Consider the following 19,642-nt stretch of genomic DNA (forward strand, 5'->3'; position numbering starts at 1 on the left):
GCATAGCGGACAGCGACCACCCAGCCCAGGGCAGCCCCTTCTGCAGGCCAGGGGAGACCAGGCACAGCGGACAGCGACCACCCAGCCCAGGGCAGCCCCTTCTGCAGGCCAGGGGAGACCAGGCACAGCGGACAGCGACCACCCAGCCCAGGGCAGCCCCTTCTGCAGGCCAGGGGAGACCAGGGAACAGCGACCACCCAGCCCAGGGCAGCCCCTTCTGCAGGCCAGGGGAGACCAGGCACAGCGGACAGCGACCACCCAGCCCAGCGCAGCCCCTTCTGCAGGCCAGGAGTCGCCCTGCACCCTCCGGCCATGCGAACACCTGCCGGCCCATTGCTGCCCCTGCTGCTGCCCGGGCACGAGGCCCCAGTGCGCATGGCCCAGCCGACTTACGCCAGCTTCTGCAGCGCCTCACAGTGAAGGGCGTGTTCCACCAGCTTGCAGATGCCTCGGTCGGAGATATTATTATCTCGCAGGCTACAAAACACCAGATAACAACTTGAAAACAGCTCATGGAGGGGGGGGATAACAAAAGACACTTTTACTCATTTCTAGAGTGCCAGCATCTGTGCTTCTGGGAAACGCTGCAAAAATGGAGCACCCCAGAAAAGCAGGGGACGGCTCAGGAAATGAGGACCCAGACCTCCTGCTAAAGAACACTGGACTCCTTGGAAATCACGGACGGGGCCTGAGGCACCCTTTCCCGCTCTGGGAAAGGAACATGGTCATCGGAAGAGCCTCCTAGCAGGTGTCAAGGTGGGACGGAGCTGGTACGTGGCGAAGGTTCGGAGAAATGAGATAGGCTGCCCGGGGGCGGTGGTGGTTCCCAGCTGGGGGAGCAGGTGGTAGACCAGTCAGATGAGAGAGGCCAATGCTTTGGAGAACCAGCATGCAGGCTGCAGTTCCTGAGGCCTTGCTGTCCAGCCCTTCACCCCAACAACATCACTCCTGCAGGCCTGACACCTCTCTCGGTTCAGTGTTTCCAAAGCTCACCTTGTCACAGATCTGAAAGCGTCCCTAAAATACAGACGTTCCGGCCCACACCTGGAGCTGCCAATCAGTGTGTGCAGGGTGGGCCCTGGGATCTGTGCCTTTCACACTGTGTGTGTGATTTGCGTCTTCAGAGCAACTCGGGAGGCTCTGAGTTACAGGGGACAGCTCAGGCTCTGGGATCCCTCGGTGGACGTTCGATGCTGAGCCACTGCTCACTAGCTACTTGCTAAAAGGGGAGCCCTGGTGAGGATTTCAAGAGACAGTGCACATAGCCCTGCCAGCCCCTGGCCCACGGTCAAAGCTACCTGAAATCGTGCTGGCCCGTGTGTGGGGAGCGTCCGACACGCTGGCTCTGTCCTAGCACTTCCTTCCATGAGGAAGGCAGAGAGGAAACTGAGGCACAGGCAGGTGAAGGACCTGCCACACTGCCGGCACCTCGAGGGCTTGGACCTGGGTCTCGGCCCCAGAGCCCGCTCTTCCCCGGGACACTGTGCAGCCTCGCTCTGCTCTGGGAGGGACAGCCAGGGTGCGCAGACTGCAGGTCACCCCCACGGGTGGGCCGTGGGACCCACCCCGAGGACACAGGCAGCATTGTCTACATGGAAAGGGGATGGGACAGAGCGAGCCGGAGCGTGTCCACCTTGACAGGGGAAGTCATTTTGTGAAGCTTTGTTTCAGCCTCTCTCTTTCTCACTGTGGGTCATGGTCAGAAAACCTGAAAGCCACCTCCTAGGGTCAGAGCCAGGGTCCAAAGGAACCCACATGGGGACACTTCGTGTACAGGTTTCCCGAAGCAGAGGGTTTCAGTTGGCATGGAAACACTTGAGGTGGAAAAGGCACATGGCACTGAGAGCACTCTCTCTCGGTCCCCCACCCCGTCTCTCTCCCGGTCCCCCACCCCGTCTCTCTCTCTCGGCCCCCCACCCCGTCTCTCTCCCGGTCCCCCACCCCGTCTCTCTCCCGGTCCCCCACCCCGTCTCTCTCTCTCTCGGTCCCCCACCCCGTCTCTCTCTCGGTCCCCCACCCCGTCTCTCTCTCTCGGTCCCCCACCCCAGTCTCTCTCTCGGTCCCCCACCCCGTCTTGGGGGCTCTCTCTCTCGGTCCCCCACCCCATCTCTCTCTCTGTCCCCCACCCCGTCTCTCTCTCGGTCCCCCACCCCATCTCTCTCTCGGTCCCCCACCCCGTCTCTCTCTCTCGGTCCCCCACCCCATCTCTCTCTCTGTCCCCCACCCCGTCTCTCTCTCTCGGTCCCCCACCCCGTCTCTCTCTCTCGGTCCCCCACCCTGTCTCTCTCTCTCTCTAGGTCCCCACCCCGTCTCTCTCAGACTCTCACACACACAGGAAACGCCCACGCGGCAACCCTGGGGCTGTCCCCTCCCCCACAGTGCTCGCAGTTTCCGTGCTGAGTTAAGGGTAAGGGCAGTGGGACGCGGCCCAGGCTGTCATTGCTAACAGAACATCAAGCTGGTTCCCACTGACCAGCAGTGTCCACGGTGTGGCCTCTGGACCACTTGTACCAGCATCACTAGGAATGTTTCTTTAAAACACTGATTCCTGGGCCCCCACCAGACCTGGAGAATGGGAACCACCGGGGCGGGCCCAGGAATCTGCAATGCCACCACCCCTGCCCTGAGAGTCTGCGCTGTAGGACGAGGACCAGACCAGCCTCAGCTTCCTCTGAGACCAGAGTCAGGCGCCAGCCTCCCCTCGGCCCTTCTGGGCTCCGCGGGGCCCGTGGGCTCTCCTCGCTGAGGGGATGGCTCTGTGAGGATCCCAGGCCCGTGGGGCCTGGCCTCCTGGGGCTCAGTGGCCCCTCTGAACACTGTGTGTCTATAACCCAGAAAAATGCATGTTCTTATTTCGATCAGGTAACAGCTGCCACGGGCTGGCCTAGAAATTCCTGAGTGGAAAGTCGAGATGGCCCCTACCTGGGGAGGTACGAGGATGACACCGGCCACTTCCATACACCCGGCCGTATCCTCCCGCCGCTCTCTGCCGGCTCTCGGGCCTGGGGGCCGACTCCCAGGGGCGACACCAGCAGGCCCCTGACCTGGCTCCCTTCGGGGTTCAGGCATGAGTGGGGAGTGAGGTCCAGGGTCCCAGGTCCCACCTGCCAGGCCGCTGCAACCTCAGTTCCTCTCAGGCAGCCCTCCCATCCCCCCTCCCGGGTAATAACTCCTCCTCCTCTGCCCCTCAGGCCTATGGGGATACCCCCCCCACCCCACCCACCCTCTCCACTGTCACTAGCCCCAGGGCCCTGCTCTCCCCAACACCTGCCCACGCCTTTGAACGCTCTCCCTTTATCACACTCTCCTCCAATCACCCAGGGTAGGGGTGTCACCCCTTTCCTCCTGATCTATTCATATGTCTGATATGTATTAATTACAGGTAATATACATATTAACTCCAGATGGCATCTGTGGCATCATTACATCCTGTTTGTAAACGTAGGCCCTGTCCCTACGGAGGGCTGAAGGTGGCGCTATCTCTGGCAGCTGTCTGCGTGCTCACCGCACAGAGGGTCTGGCTGCTGCGGCCCAGAGGTGTCACCCTCGTCCACCCCAGGACCACCTGCCCCTTGCTGAGGGTCAAGCACAGGTGCCTGGGAGGCCGTGAGGAGATGTGAACATTACGTTACAACTTCTGCTTCTTCGAGGTTATAAATAGGGAGGGGGACATCCTCTTTCAGGGCTGGAAGGGAAGTTGGGGCGCCTTCAGTGTGCTGGCCGCCAGACCGGGGCACACCCACTGCGCTTGCCCGGCCCAAGACAGGGAGAGAGGCCCAGGGTGCTGGGGCAGCGCCCTTCCAAAGGGGAGCCTTGCCCTTCGGATAGCGTGGAGGCGGCACGGGAGACCCCGAAACCTCGCCCGGACCCAGCACTACCTACGGGATAAAAGCTCAGGTGAAACCCCGCAGCCGCTTTGTCTGTCTGGGGTCCCGCAGCTCCCGACTTGTTGGGAGGTTCCATTTTCTGATGGGCACAAATCCCCTTGGATTGAGGAGGTTCCTAACGCAGACACACAGGACACAAAACTTCGGGTGACTCCAAGGTCGCCAGGGAGCCTCCAAAGCCAATCCACAGACGGGCTGCCTCCCGGCCCTGCCATGTCCTACGTGACCCTGGGCGTCACGTCACGTCTCTGAGCCTCAGGTCTAGGACAGTGGGGGAAGTGTCCCTGCGGAAGCCAGGGTGGCCGTGGAGATGACAAGAATGTGGGGCAGGGTGTGGCACAGTGCCCGTCACACAGGATGTCCTGTGAATCACGGCTGTCACCATCATGCAGCTAGACTACGACCCAGGCCAGGCAGCGACGAGACGCACCAGGGAGACCACTTTGTAACTTACGTACTTGTCTAACCGCTATGCCTTACCACTGAAACAAATATAAAAAATAAAACAAACGAAGGCCAAACTGGGGGAGGGCCGGGCCGGGGCTGCACAGGACAGGTGGCAGGCTGGGCTGGGCCGGAACTCCTGGACCCCAGCAGGGGTTCCTGCAACTGCACCAGGAGGCTGGCAGCCCCGCCGCGCCCCGCAGCATCGCCGGCAACACTCACTAAAGAGCCTTGCAGACACGCAGGCAAGGCAGCAGCTGCTCCACACCGATGTCGCCCACGGAGTTGTGGTCCAGCTGCAAGGCCACGGGCCGCCGGAGATGTCGAAGCACGAAGGCCAGGGCGGCACACTCGGCAGGGCCCACGCTGCAGAAGGTCAGCTTGAGGTGCCCGACCTTGAGCCCGCGCACGGCCTCCCGCGCCAGCCGCTCCTCCCGCATCTCGTGCAGGCTCCGGATGAGCCAGACGAACCCCGGCATGGCGTGCATGCTTTTGGCCTCACCCGGCAGGGCTGGGGGGATGGAGTGGAAATGCCTCTGGAGGCTGCGGGCCAGACAGCAGCGGGCGCGGGCCTGGCGCCGCAGCAGGGCCTTCTCAGACGCCTGGCACTCGAGCAGCAGGCCCCGGTGCTCCCGGGACAGCAGCCCTGCCAGGAAGGCTGCCGTGATCTGCAGGTTGTGCGGCTCAGCCTCCTGCAGCAACGCCTCCAGGCTGCCCTCCTGGCACCGCAAGCCCGGCACGCACAGCGTGGGCAGCAGCCTGGCCAGCGGCGAGCTCCCTGTCCGCCGACAACTGAAGAGGTGCCTGAGCGAGGATGATGTCACCTCGGCGCTGAGTGCCAGGTATAAGGCAGCAAAAAAGCACTGGAAAGTGATGTGCAGGAATTCCAGGGGGGGCGTGCTCCCAGGCGCGGCCCTTTTGGCACGCACCAGGAAGCCTAGAGAAATGTCCTCCTCGTCGACGTGGGCTGCCTGGAGCTGCTTGGTGGAGAACACGTAGCAGCTCGTGCCCAGGCCCCAGAGAGCGAGGTGGCCGAGGTGCAGGAGGGTGGGGAGCCTGCCTCCCAGCAGGCTGGGTCCCGGGGCGTGGGGGGCTGAGTCTGGCCGGGAGGCACGCAGCAGGAAGTGCTGCAGGATCAGCAGGTACATGTCTGTGGTGGTCTTTGGGGGGCCCCCGCCCTGCAGCAACAGCTCCTGGTGGCATTTGGACACCATCCACGCGAAGACGGGGAGGTGGCACAGGCCGTGCAGGGCCGAGGTGGCCTTGAGCAGGCCGACGAGGCGGTCGGCCACGCCCGGCTCCCGGTGGCACTTGCGCAGGTAGCGCTCAATGCCGTCCTCCGAGAAGCCCCTGAGGTGCAGCTCGGAGCGCACGCACCGCCGGAGCAAGGCCGACACCGCGTCTGGGCGGCTGGTCAGCACCTTGCGGGCGTTCTTGAGCAGGTTGCCCTGCAGAAGGTTGAAGAGCAGGTTCTGGAGCGACGTGGGGTCGGTCGGAGAGCAGTGCCGCTCGCGCTCCGTGAACCTGAACCTGAACTCGTCGAAGCCGTCGAAGGTCAGGAGGACGCGGTCCGGGTGCTCGAGGAGGAACTGGAAGACCTCCTGCCGGCCGCGGTCAGGCCAGCAGCAGAGCTCAAAGAGCAGCGCCCGCACGGACAGGGGCCTGGCCACGCACTGCAGCTGCCGGCAGCTGAACGGGAAGACGAAGAGGAACTCCTGGAAGCCCCGGCCCGCAGCCCACAGCAGGTGCAGCTGCTGCAGGAGCGTGCTCTTGCCGCTGCCCGCCTCGCCCACCACCAGCACGGTGTCCGCGTCCTCGTTGTGGCCGCGGGCACTGAAGAGCTCCTCCAGGCCCAGGGTGGCAGGGCCTGGCTTCGAGGGCTCCGCCGTGCCCAGCTCCGTGCGGATCTCCAGAACATTCTCCGTGTACACGTCCTCCAGGCAAAGATTCTCTGCCCCGTCGTAGGTGCTCAGGAAGCGAGACTGAGCAGAGACCGTGGTCCTCAGCTTGGACATGTACTTCCTACACGCGGCGTCTGGAAGAAGGGGAAAGGCAAACGAGGTGGCACCGAGCGGAGAGAGGGCTGCGCTGAGACGTTCCAGCGGCGCGGGACAGTCAGCGGCTCTCACCCCCACGCCGTGGGCTTAGGACGGCCACGGAACCTTCCTCCCCCTCAGCCTCCTCCCGCGAGTCAAGTAAGATAAGTCATGTCAAGGGCTTCACTCAACGCCTGACACAAAAGAAGTGCTCAGAAGACCCCGCGTTCTCACTCTGGACGACATCAGGACGGTCTGCAGATGGGAAGGAGCCCGGGGAAGTCAGAAGACCTGCGTCCTGTGGCCCACGCGGCCTTGGGAAGTCCCTTCCCACTCAGCTTCAGCTGAATCTTTCTAGAGGGAAGCGCAAGACGCAAGGGCTGAGGAGCCCGCTTTCAAAGTCGGACTCGCCTGAGCCGGAAACCTCGAAACCTGGGGCCCCCATCCGCTGGGGCGCGCCCCTTTTCTGGCCCCTGCAGTCTCATCTGTAAAAATGGGGACAGTCCACCTCTTGAAAGATGGTTTCAGGAGGACACAAGATAAAAGAGAGTCTGGAAGAACACCTGCCACAAGGTAAACGTTCAGAAAAACAGCTTAGCACCATTGTTATTAGTGGACGTGGTAGGCACAGCCATGGCCTCACCAGAGATGGACACGCCCGAGTGCTCAGAACCTGGGACTACGTCACCTCACCTGAGAACGGGACCAGGCAGGTATGACTGAGACCTCAAGATGGGGAGACTGCCCTGGACTGTCGGGTGGGCCTAGCCCTCAGGCCACTGGGAGCCCGGGCCAAGCACTTGGACGAGATTTCCTGATCAAGCCCCTTCTGCATCCTCTGCACCCATCCTGCAGCCCCCTGTGTAGGTGCTGCTTCCCCTTATCATCCTAATACCTGAGCAAACCACCTCCTGGCCAGGGGATGGTCCCCTTTCAGGAAATGGGGAAGTGGTGGGACCTCAGAGCGTGGTTCACCCCATCACAGCCTCATTGTCCCCAACCAAGCTCTGGCCCCTTTGCTCTCAACCCAAAGGCTCACAGCACGCTCTCAGCACACAGAACTGGATTCAGTCGCACAGAGGAGATGCTCTGTGCCCGTTTCCTCTCTGTTCCCAGATGACCGAGGCCCTCAGTGCCCTCCGGATACACCAGGAGCAGTGAACAGAGTCCACAGAATATATTTGTTCCTTGTACCCTGACGTCCAATGCAAGTTTTCCATCCATTACCAATGACTGCAAAATTCTCCAGGAAAAACAAAACAAACAAAAACACCTCTCAATTTACAAACGTCAGTGGTCACCTTTAGGGTCGTCACCTCGGGGGCTCTCACCCCGCGATGCGGTGTTACAACTTGGCAAGAACAGCAAACGTTAGCCGGGGGCTCAGCGGGCATGGCTCGTGCCGTGCACCCACAGCTGTGCTCTGTTCCCGGGTGAGAGGGGTCACACCAGGTGCAAGCAGAGCCTTCCAGCGTCCCTCCCACAGGCATGCTCGCCGCTCAGAGGGCAGGGCCCAGGGTGACAAATCCATGTGCAAGCACCACGCAGAGACCGGAGCTCTCCGTGCCAATGACCTTCCCCATGGTGACGCGGGAACAAGACTCAGGGTACCGGGCTTTCTTCTTCTCTTTACATTTGACAATCTCTTCTCCCAAGAAAGAAGAAAGTGTGGGCGGAGACCGTCTAAAACCAGACCCAGCCTCCCCTGCCTCCTCACTGGACCTCCTGCCCCAGTGTTCACGTGTGGAAAGCAGAGAAAACAACACCTACTTCTCAGGGACGGAGATTGTAAGCAAAGCACTGGGCAGGATGCCTGGACGGGTCAGTGACCCTGTGCAGCGAGAGATAGCGCGTTATCTCCATCCATGTGGTTCTTGGGTTTCTGATACTGAGTAGCTGAATGACAGGGGTCAAGAGATTCCAGCCCTTTGTAAGGCATAGAAATGTCTAATCACTATGTTGTACACCTGAAACTCATATAATATTGTCTGTCAACTGTAATTGAAAAATAGATTTAAAAATAAAAGGGAGCCCTGGCCGGTTTGGCTCAGCGGTTACAACATTGGCCCGCAGACCAGAGAGTCCCGGGTTCGGTTCCCACTAAGGGCACGTACCTCGGTTGCAGATTGTCCCCGGCCCTGGTTGGGGTTGTGTGGGTGGCAGCCAGTCGATGTGTCTCTCAGATAGATGCTGCTCTCTCTCTCTCCCCCCTCCCCCTCCTGCTCTATCTGAAGATAAATGCAAAAATGTCCTCAGGTGAGGATAATAAATAAATAAATAAAAATAAAAGGGAGACCAGCCCTATTTCAAAGTGTGTCCATCCCCTTTGGGTACACATGAGGAGAGTTTTGCTGGCCAGGAGCACCTGTGGTCAGCCCTCAGTACACCGGAGCTCCGCTGCACGTTCTGGAAATAATAAGAGCTGACCTGAGTATTATTCCACACCTCGATCCTGGGAATCCTCCCAACAGCCCAACGACACGGTGGCGGTGCTGTCCTCAACATGAGGACACTGAGCCTTAGGGAGGCGTGTGCAGCTCACAGGTGGGGTTCCAACTGGCTGTCTCCGTCTGGAGTTTTTGCTCTTAACCATGAACCTGCACAGCCTTTCTCTCCTTTTCTGAGGGACTAAGAAGAACATGTATCTACCTTCAAAGGACGGGGCCGGCAGGACGGGCAGGTCCTGGGCGTGCCGCAGAAGGAAGGCAGCCAGCCCGTTGGTCTTCACCATGGCCAGATCGAGGAGCCTTCTCGCCTACGGGGAAAGGCAGAAGCATTATTGTTCCCGAAAGGCTGGTGGAGACGTGTGGGAAGGTGTCTACTGGTTGCTCTGACTTCGTAGGCACCTCTCGTCCAGCACAGTCAACGGCCAGAAAAACCACCGAATGGCAACGTGAGGGTGAAGAAGCCCACGGAGTACTGGGCGGTGAAGTGAGCACTTCGGCATAAACACATCGACCCTGGTTTCCCCTTGGAGCCCCTAACAGAGTGAATGACTTCGACACCCAGCCCAGACTCACACTGGCACGGCCAGGTCCTCCAGCTGCAGTGACCACGACCTTGCCGAGGACTTCCCAGGCGGGGCCCTTACACCTCTCAGGGAAGGCAGAGCCAGACCACGTCCCTGAGCGTCCCCGCTCCTAGGGGCCTTCACCCAGGACGGGAAGACAGAGCGGCCCTCTCCTGCCACAGCTGTTTGTGCTGGCTACTCCGCTTTGCCAAACCAGCAACACATGGCCACTGAGGAAGGCCACCTGGGGGATGGGAACCTGCATGTCTATACCATAACACGAAAGTACGCTCTTCGCTGTAGGCATGGCATCTTCCAGTTTTAAAATCGGTCAGGCTGAGCCCTGGCCGGTTTGGCTCAGTGGTTAGAATGTCGGCCCACGGACGAGAGAGTCCTGGGTTCGGTTCCCACTGAGGGCACGTCCTTCGGTTGCAGTTTGTCCCCAGCCCCGGTTGGGGTTGTGCGGGTGGTAACCACTCAATGTGTCTCTTTCACATCAGTGTTTCTCTCTCTCTCTTCCTCCCTCTCTCACTCCTGCTCTATCTGAAGATGAATGCAAAAATGTCCTCGGGTGAGGAAATAGATAGATATAGATAGATAGATAGATAGATAGATAGATAGACAAATAAATAAACAAATAAATAAATAAATTTTAAAAATCGTTCAGGTTGAGACAATGGAGGAGACAAGCCATCAGCCTGACACCGGCCCCACCCACTGGAGCAGGTGCAGGAGTCAGATGGACAGCTGGGATTGCAGCTGGTGTTCCAGCCCCAGGTCTGCTAAGAACTGTTAGGCCCGCCGAGCAAGTTTACTGCACGAAACTTAGCCACGCTACCCCCTTGGAAGGCAGAGCTTGGCCTAAACGAGATAATGGGTGAAAAGAGCTGAGCACAGAGCCTGGCACACAGTAGGCACTCACTCAGCAGAGAGCAGTGGGTATGTTAGGGATTTAGCTCTTTCACTTGCATTGTGTTCCACTCACAGCATTTTTCAAGCTGCAGTGACAACCCCTTTTTACAGGAAGTTACAAGGTCAATTTATGAGAGTATACAAAGTAGTCCTAAATTTGGGGGATATGTTTATTGGACATATGACAAGGGTCACCCAGACTGAATCAGAAATTCAGCCACTAAGGGAAGACTACCAAGTTACAGAATCCAAGCCAGAGCTCAAAGGAGACTCACAGAGAGCTAGATTCTGTAACTTAACCCTCAGACAGCCCGGGCCCTTTGTAAAGTGCTACAATTTTCCAACCTCTTGTCTGTCATCCTCAGTTCAGTCCCAGCCCTCGATGTGTTTGCTATCTCCCTAGTCCTTTCTCTTTTCTTTTCTTAAATATGTTTTTATTGATTTTTTTAGGGGGAGAGAGAAATATTGATGTGAAAGAGAAACATTGATCGGCTACCTCCTGCACGCCCCCTACTGGGGATCAAGGCTGCAACCCAGGCATGTGCCCTGAGCGGGAATCGAACCAGGACCTCTTAGACCATGGGACGGCGCTCAATCCACTGAGCCACACCGGCTGGGCATCCCTAGTCCTTTCTTAAGATGGATTCTTGGCTCATTAAAATACAACCTTTCTTCTTTCCCAAAAGAAGCATTTAAGGTTATAAATTTCCCTCAGTGTTCTGCTTTAGCTGTATCCCATACATTTCTACAAATCACATTCTCATTATTGTCTGGCTCTGATTTCCATTATGATTTCTCATTTGACTCATGAGTTATCCTATTTTCTTTTCTTCAGTCAATCCAAATATTTCTTTTATTTATGCCCTAATTTCCTTTGGGCCCTTGGGTTCTAGGCTGCCTTCCAGTATCCAGACCAGGCCACACTGCTGAACACTTGATCAAAGCTGACATGACACAAGCCTGTAACTTCCCACAAGGGCTATTTTGATCCCCCCAACAGATCACATAAGACACCAAAGTAGGTACAATAACTAACATGTCTTCTGTAATCCCCACAAGGCCAGGCTCAAGGAGATGATGTTCAGGGTACAATTATAGGTTTCATGTGCGCTAGTAAGAGGGGACCACACCATGTGTGCTCTGTAAATACTTGGCCACCCTGAGCCTTAAAACAGCTTTAAAACAGCCTTAAAGACAGACTGACTTATTCCATCAGTCTCGACGTAGGCTTACCTAAATTCAAAGTAAACCAAATACTTTTTAAAAAATAGACAAAAATAAAAACCAGCAGGTCTCCCTTCCCAGCCCATCCTGATACTGTAATGTAATTCCAATTCAGTCATTCCGTAATCTGTCTCTCATCAACAATATTTACTGAGAACCTACTATGTGCAATGCACTCTGAGCACAATGAGCTTTCAGACAGAGCCCGGCACGTAGCAGGCACCTGAACAGATTCGGGCGGAATCAGTGAGTGAACGAGTCAAGGCCTACGTCCAGCACTGCCCTTGCTAACATCCATGAGCTTCCTCAAGCCACTGTTCTGGGCCCCAATTCCCCGCTCTATATAGCAGGGTGCTAATGACTCCCAGGAGGCCCGAGGGTCACTGGTCGGGGAAAAAACAAAGAGTTTCAAAAATACCCGGCAGACACTTCGTGTTCTTGTGGAGTGGCATTTCAGAGGCGGCTACGGCCACACTCTGAGTGCCCGTGACCTAACACAATTTCACGTCAGAAATCCCACGTGGGCATTTAAACTATATTAGTATATAGTGTGCTTGCACTAATTTTAAACACAGATATGACTTAACGAATCTTTATGATCTGCTGAGCTGCTCATTAAAAACAGACCATGGAAGCCCTGGCCAGTTTGGCTCAGCAGTTAGAGTGTCGGCCTGCGGTCTGGAGAGACCCGGGTTCGGTTCCCGCTAAGGGCACGTACTTCGGTTGCAGTTTGTCCCCGGCCCTGGTTGGTCGTGCGGGTGGCAGCCACTCGATGTGTCCCTTTCATGTCGATGTTTCTCTCTCTCTCTCCCTTCCTCTCTCTCCCACCCACTCTACCTGTACAAAAAAATGGAAAAATATCCTCGGGTGAGGAAAAATAAAAAAACAAAACAAAACAAAAATAAAAACAGACCACGGAAGTGCACAGCATGAAATGTCGTAACAGAGTTGACAGCCGCCAGTGGCAGTGTTCGCGAGCGCTTCCTCTGGGCTGGACGCGGCCCTAAGTGTTCCACGGATCAGCTCACAGAACTCTCCCAGGGGCCGACTTCGGCCGCGCCAACCAGGAGGCTGAGGCGGGAGACGGGCCGGGGGTTCTGGAGAGGCCTGCAGTCGTGCCGGGGAGCCCAGAACGCGCCCCGGCTCCAGCATCCGAGCCCTCGGCCACCACACACCCCTTCTCCTCGGCAGTGGGGTGATACCCACTTGGTTACCTTTCTAGGGGAAATCCACGGCCCACGTCTCACCATAGAACTGACTCCACAAAGACAAATGAGCCTTGGTGACCGAACAGCCAGCCCCCTTCCCCATGAATCTGATTACCCAGCGGAAGGGCCTTACCCGCTGGGATGACGTGAAGACGGGCAGCCTGATTTCGTCACATTCGTAGGGGCTGATGAAACCCTGCCCCTGCGCCAGATCCAGCACGCCCTCCACGCGGCCGTAGAGTCTCCTGACGATGGCCGGCCGGTGACGCTGCAGGTCCCGCGCCGGCTGGGCTGAGTCGGGGTCCCAGAGGCCGCCCGGTGCAGGGGACTGGCTCTCCGCCCGCACCGCCTGCACGGCCGCGAGGAGCTGTTCGCAGCCCCACGCACCTTTACTCCACACGGTGTCCAGGAGGCGCCTGGCCGAGTGGGAGAGGGGCTGGCCCAGGAGGCTGAGGCCCTCGTATTCCTCCCAAGACAGGACTTCCCAGGACAGTAGCCAGTCCAGGACGCTCTCAAAGCCCTCCAGGGATCCCGAGACCAGCAGCCCCACCAGCTGGCTCCGCTGTGCCTGGAAGGTGTCCTGCGCACACATCTCACAACCTGGGGTGGGGGGGGGGAGCAGGTCAGCATGACTTCTTTGGATGCAGGCAGGCGGGGGGGCGGGGGCAGCAGAGGGGCCAGTCGGTCCACGCTGAGCCCAAGCCCTCAGACAGTCCCCAATCCCAGTTCCCCATTGTACAGATGTGCACACTGAGGCCCAGAGAAGGCAAGAAACTGGCTGAAGGCCCCACAGAGAGCCTGAAGAGGCAGGAGTGCAGTCTGGACCCCTGGCTCCCACATCCATGCTCCCTCCCTGGCTTAGGAAGTTTAAAACCGTTTGAGCCAGTACTAAGAGCACCCAAGGGATCGATCAGGAGACGAATCCTCTCTGGGGGGTTCCGGCCACGGCCACTCTCTTCACTCGTGGCCAGTATTCCTGAAGCATCTGCACTGTCCCAGGCACTAGCTGAGCAGTTTCCCATGGGAATGCTTCACCCCTCCCACTCACTCTGAAGTAGATGCTAGATTAGCCCCATTTTACAGATGAGAAAACTAAGGCACAGAGAGGCTAGGTGACCTGTACAAGGGTTCACAGGCAGATGGAGTGGGTTTGAACCCAAGCAGTTCATCTCTGGAAGCACGCCTTTAATTGCCTTATATTTGGGTTCCCCACAGGGGCCCCGCGCCCATACCTGTATAGGTAAACCTCTGCTCCCCCAAGAGGCAGAACCAGAACACTGCTATAGGGCCCAAACCACGCAAAGCAAAAATCGTGGTACAAACTAGTGTCAACGCTCATAGGTGCACTGACCCTAGTCATCACTGTCCCGTTCCCAGCTGGCCCAGTCCCTCACCTCCGTCACCACCAGACATCGCATGCTGTCGCCCTGTCCACGGCTTGCTCCGGGCTCCGCCCTCAGCCTCTGGTCCTGGGAATCGAGAGGAAGCGATGTCTCAGAGATCCACGCGCCAGAAAGGTCCCCAAGCCGCAGAGAGACTCCCCGTGCAGAGTCCGTTCTGCGGCTGTCACTGGGTCTGGGGGACACGAGCTGGTGAAAATGAAAGTGGCAGGGCAAAGGGGAGGGACTTCCCCAGACACTCAGGGCAGCAGCCAGCAGGAGCTGGGTGACTCCATCTTCCCTATTGGTTGTTTATGTGCCTCACCCCCTTCTGGGCCAGAGCTGCAGCCTGGGGCTTACTGTCCCTGGCATGCCAAGCTGGGAACAGGGCGGGCCCTGGAGAGGCACAGTGGGAATAATTGTGAGTAAAAATCTACCGACGGAGGGGACGAGCCAGAACACCTGAGCCTGTCGTCACATGCCTGCCACGGTAAGGGGAAGGAGAACTCTCCAACCAGGAGCCTCGTGCTGGCCCGACGAGGACGCTGAGGCAGCAAGGTGCCTGTGTGTCTGGGAGCTCGGAAAGCTGGCATCCCCCGTGCAGTGAGCCAGGACCGAAAACTGTTCTCGCTGGCCAGGCAGAGATGTCAGGAGGGGCGAGGTGGGGAGAGGGGCGGAGAACAGGAAGGGGTAGGAAGAGTGCTGGGCTTGGCCTGGAGTGGTGCTCAGCTATGGAAACACCAGCCCCCCAGCACCCGCGCCCAAGTCCTGGGAACGGGAACCACCCACCCTCCCTCGGGGAGCAGCCCAGCATGGGGTTGGAGAGCACCGGAGGGCATGTGGGCAGCCAGGAGTTGACAAAGTTTAAAACATGACACAAGACAGTGCCAGCTCCACTCACCAGGATGGACAGCTGCTCCCTCCTTGGCGTCTGGGGAGCCTGGACCACCGTCTCCCTTATCAAAGTTCACCAGGCTTGGAGAGCAGACGTGGCCGCCCTCTCAGGCAGGCCCTGAGCGGGAAAGGCCGGGTGACACGGGGCCAGCAAGCCTACATCTGCAGGGCACCCAAGAGGATGGGCCGGAAGCCAGTCAGTTGTGTAGAACTAGGTAATGCTGGGCACTCTGGCGGAAAGCCTTGTGCATTCACCATGACCCACACGGAGACACCCACGGGGCCCGGAGACGTGCCCACAGATGGACTCAGTCACCAGGGGACGAGTAAGCAGGGCTTCCTGAACACACCTCGTCTGGGACAGTTGACAGATGTTCCAGCCACACACACCCAACTAGCAATGGCAGGGCTCTGTGGACACCAGGGTGGAGAGGCAGGGCAAAGCCATACCATTTGGCACCGTGTCCTCCTACCGGCAGCTGGAAAGTCCCATCTCTGCCCCGGCCCTATTCCAGAAACCTCAGAGCAGGGAGATTCCCAAAGGACCAATTTGGCCAGCACCCTGTCTTTCAAGCAGGCATTGCCCTTTTTCATCTTAAACATCTAGGAAGGAGGACCTGGCCTTGTTACTGTCCTCACAAAGAAGCTCAGGAAGTTCTTCATTATGTCTAGCTTAAGTTTCTCCTGCTCCACTTTAAATTGGGAGAGAAAAAAACAGATGTCCACTCATCACCTATTTAATAAAAGACTGTCCCTAAAATCCTGCCTCTTGCCCTTTTATCACCTGCTCAGACTTCCCTTCCTCAGACTAAATACACCTGTCTGTCATCGCCTTTTCTTCTCACTTCAGTTTCTACAACGGTGGAGTCATCGTAGTCGTTCCTCAAGGAAGATGAGGCCCATCCATCCAGAGAAAATGGCCCTTCCTTGCTGACACAGGGCCAAGGGGAAGGGGTAACCCACTCAGACCCTCCCTAATCCCAAACCCAAGCCCGGATCCTGGTGCTTCCTTCTTTCCTGACCACAGCCAGCCTGGGTCTTTGGGGCCCTGACAGCTATTTTGCTTTGGTGATGAACTCTCAGCTGCTGGGTCCCTGCAGACAGGAGGGGGAGGAAGGCCCAGCTTCTGAGCTGTCCGGGACCTGAGCTGGGGCTAACCCTCCCCTGGGCACTGGTCCATCCTCCCTTCTGGCCCCTTCACCAGCTTCTGTCTAGGAGAGCAGCAGCCCTCTCCACACCCTCTTCCCTTCTGCTCCAATCCCACTGACCCTTCACAGCCGGTCTCCTTGTCTGTTGTCTGGACCGCTGTCCCCAACTCCAGCCTTTCCATCCGGGTCTCCCCTACTCCCCAACTGCTTTGTCATGGTGACCAGTGACCTCAGCGAGCCCCGCACTGCTTGACTCTCAGCCCTCATCTTGCTCTGCCAAAGGCCTCTGTCCTCATGGCTCCTCAGAGCACCTTCCTCAATGCCTGCAGGACACCCCAACCCTTGCATCTTCCCCTCATCTCGCCGGAGGCTCTTTCTGCCTCCTTGGCTGGTTCCTGCGCTGGGAGCCCAGCCCTCTCTGGTTGGACCTCTTTTCTCCGCGTCACCCTCTCCCTAAGTGAACTCACATGCTCTCACCGCTGGAAATGCCAGTGATAGGGTGATACCGTCCAAAGTGTTCTTTCCAGGCCCAGCCTCCCCACTAACCTTCCCCAACGGCCTGTGGACATCCTCATGTGGGTGCCTGTGGGCGTCTCAGACTCAGCAGGCACCAGGCCGAACTCCAGCTCGTCCCTCTAAACAGCAACATCTCAGTCAACAGCAACTCCAACTTCCAAATGCACAGGCCGAGACACCCCAAGTCATCCTGGCTCCCCCTTTTCTCACATCTCAAGTCCTACCCACCCTGCCTTCAAAACAGATCCCAAAGATGAGCCAGAGGGCCAGCTGTGAGGTGCCCTCCCCCGGGAGACTTGGGGGGCCTTTTCGTTTGCTGGAAAGCAAGTAGGATCTGATAGCTGCTCCCCAAACGGGGCAGATCCTGGAGCGGCCCCTCTGGCAGGGAAGGGGGGCGGAGACTCCCAAAAGAGTTGCCAGGCCTCAGGAAGGGTTAGAGATCATACAGGCACTCTCTCATTTGCACCCACACTTTCACAGGGGTGCAGGAAAAGATGGGGACACTGAGGCTCTCTGCTGAGACCTGAAGCCTGGCCTCCTTCTTCCGGGGCCAGCCTGTACCAGGACTTCCCAGCCTGCTGGTGCTCCATCCACAGGCCCCGCCCCCAAATCACCGCCCCTCTCTACACCTCCAAGTTTCATGGGGGCCCCGAGTTCTAAGAGCTCCAAGCCTCGTCTTCTGTAGCTGCAGCCGCGGGACTCCCCAGCCTCCAGACGTCACCTTTCCACTTACCTACCTTCCATTTAGATCCCAGGACCCCCCGGGGGAAACTGAGGCAGCCCTTCCCAAGCTCAGCGGGGACCAGGAGGGCTCCGAAGCCAAGTGTCTCCCGGGGCGGACCCTCGGCGCCCGCCCTCTCGGCGCTGGCTCTGGGGCGCCGATCCTGCCCGCGCCCTTGGGGTCACGTCTCCCGGATCCCGTGGCTCCTGCGCTCCATAGCCCCCGCCCCCCACCCCCACCCGGGCTCGGCCCCACCCACCTGTCTGCGTCTGCGGCCACGCCCTTCCCGTCCCGGAGCCCCCGCCCTGCGCCCCCGCTGCCCCGCCTTCCCTGCTCTGTGACACTGGCTGGAGGGGCCTCCCTGGCTGCAGGACCCGAGCCACGTGTATCCCTCTTTCTGGGTCACCTTTCAACTGGAGGGAACCAGAGAGTCTCCCAGGACACGTCCCCCTCCCGCCTCTCTCTCTCTCTCTCTCTCTCTCTCTCTCTCTCTCTCACACACACACACACACACACACACACACCCCCCACGTCCTATGAAACGAGAAGCCAGGAAAGCTGTTGGAGTCAGAATGCAACGCACCTTTGGTGAAGCCCGAGAGCAGCGTTTTCTGGAGCGTGATGGGTGACATGTCAGACTCGTCCTCTTTTTTTCATTTTTCTTCCGAAGCCCGTCCGAGCTGAGGCAAGCTCTCCATTTGGCACGAACAGGGCTCGCCCTCCTCGCCAGCCCTGCCAGTGATCCCTCACTGTTCCGAGCCAGAGACGCTGTTTTCTACTCGGGCCGTAATATCAAGGCTCCTTTCAGAACACGTGTACTTGGAGATGTTTTAATGTAAAGTCAATTTAAAGAAAAAGAACTGACATTTACATAGTTCTTACTGCGGGCCAAGCTTCACACACACACACGAACTCAGTTCATCCCTTCTCCAGGGGACTGATTATCATTATCCTAATTTATAGATGAAGAAACCAAGCACAGAAAAATTAACTAACCTACCCAAGTAGTGACAGCAAGAGCTGAGATTCGTCCCCAGGTCCTGGCGCCAAAGTTCTGGCTCAAACCACCACCCCACACTGCCTCCAGGTAAATACCTGCACAGGTAGTGCCAGCAGGTTGGGGCTGCGTTAGGAGGACTGAAACTACCCCAGGGAAATCGTTCCAAATGGTTACAGATCTACCTACAGCCGTGCTCACACCATCTCCTCTGCAACCGTGAAAAGCTGGGAGCCTCCAAAACGCCCAGTAATACGAGATAACTTAGGAAAACCGAGAGCCACCGGAAAACTTAGTTGAGTCATCTCTCAAACCCCACAGCCAACCTGGGAGAAAGCTGTCCAGCTTGACCTTTAAAATACAGCCAGCATGCAGCCCCTCCTTATTAGCACCATTAGCCCCTGGGTCCCAACTGCCAGCATCTCTCACCTGGGTGACAGCTAGTGGTCCTAGCCACTGGCCGTGCCTCCACCAGCAGCCATTATGAGTCTGTTGTGTGTGTGTGTGTTTTTTAAGTCAAGTTATGTGTCACTTCTCTGCTGAAACCCCTCCAGTGACCCCCATTTTCGAGTGAAAACCAAGGAAGGGCTCTAGGATTGCTATTTGCACCACTTGCTCTCTCCGAACCCCCTCCTCTGCTTCATTCTCTCTGCACCAGCCATGCCAACCTCCTGCTGCTCCTGGGACATGGCGGGCCTGCCACCACCTCTGGGACTTTGCATTTGCTGTTCTCCCTGCCTGGAATGCTCTTCCTCTAGACAGCTCCATGGCTCCCTCTTTTCCTGTTTATTTTGTGTTGTTCTCCATAGCACTTATCTGCACGCAACACACTACATATTTTCTCATTTGTTGTCTTTGCTGTCAGTCTCTCACCCAAAATAACATGCTATCCTTTCGAGTTAGTGTTTTCATTTTCTTTGAATAAATACCTAGGAGTGGAACGGCTGTATCGCATGGTAGAAGAACCTTTGAGATTTTAAAAAGGCTTACATGTATGCGCCCAGCTGGGAGAAATAAAATTGACGTGACCGGATTTTGTGTCACCTACAAACATCTCGCCGGTCTGGATTTTCTTTGCCAGATCTATGGAGGCACACCTGTCAGTGATCAACCCTTGTTGAATTTATTTAAAAAAAAGCTGTGGCCCTGGCCAGGTTGGCTTAAAAATTAGAGCACGGGCCTGCGGACCAAATAGTCTCGGGTTCGATTCCCTATGAAGGGCACGTACCTCGATTGCGGGTTAGATCCCCAGCCTTGGTTGGGGTC

The 19,642-nt window shown here is 57.6% G+C and overlaps 1 protein-coding gene across 1 annotated transcript in view; it reads right to left on the reverse strand.

Moving 5' to 3' along the window:
* Positions 1-17,482, reverse strand: part of NOD2 (nucleotide binding oligomerization domain containing 2) — a 30,231-nt gene extending 12,749 nt beyond the window's left edge. Inside the window, exons 1-7 of the mRNA XM_036275344.1 lie at positions 17,396-17,482; positions 15,002-15,156; positions 14,116-14,190; positions 12,855-13,321; positions 9,017-9,122; positions 4,554-6,366; positions 394-477 (exon numbers count right to left, since the gene is read on the reverse strand). Of these exons, the coding sequence (XP_036131237.1) occupies positions 394-477; positions 4,554-6,366; positions 9,017-9,122; positions 12,855-13,321; positions 14,116-14,134 (2,489 nt within the window). The 5' untranslated portion in view covers positions 14,135-14,190; positions 15,002-15,156; positions 17,396-17,482. The remainder of the gene's footprint in view (positions 1-393; positions 478-4,553; positions 6,367-9,016; positions 9,123-12,854; positions 13,322-14,115; positions 14,191-15,001; positions 15,157-17,395) is intronic.
* Positions 17,483-19,642: the final 2,160 nt, after the last annotated feature.

The sequence above is a fragment of the Molossus molossus genome, unplaced genomic scaffold, assembly GCF_014108415.1.
Source record: "Molossus molossus isolate mMolMol1 unplaced genomic scaffold, mMolMol1.p scaffold_m16_p_21, whole genome shotgun sequence".
Lineage (NCBI taxonomy): Eukaryota > Metazoa > Chordata > Mammalia > Chiroptera > Molossidae > Molossus > Molossus molossus.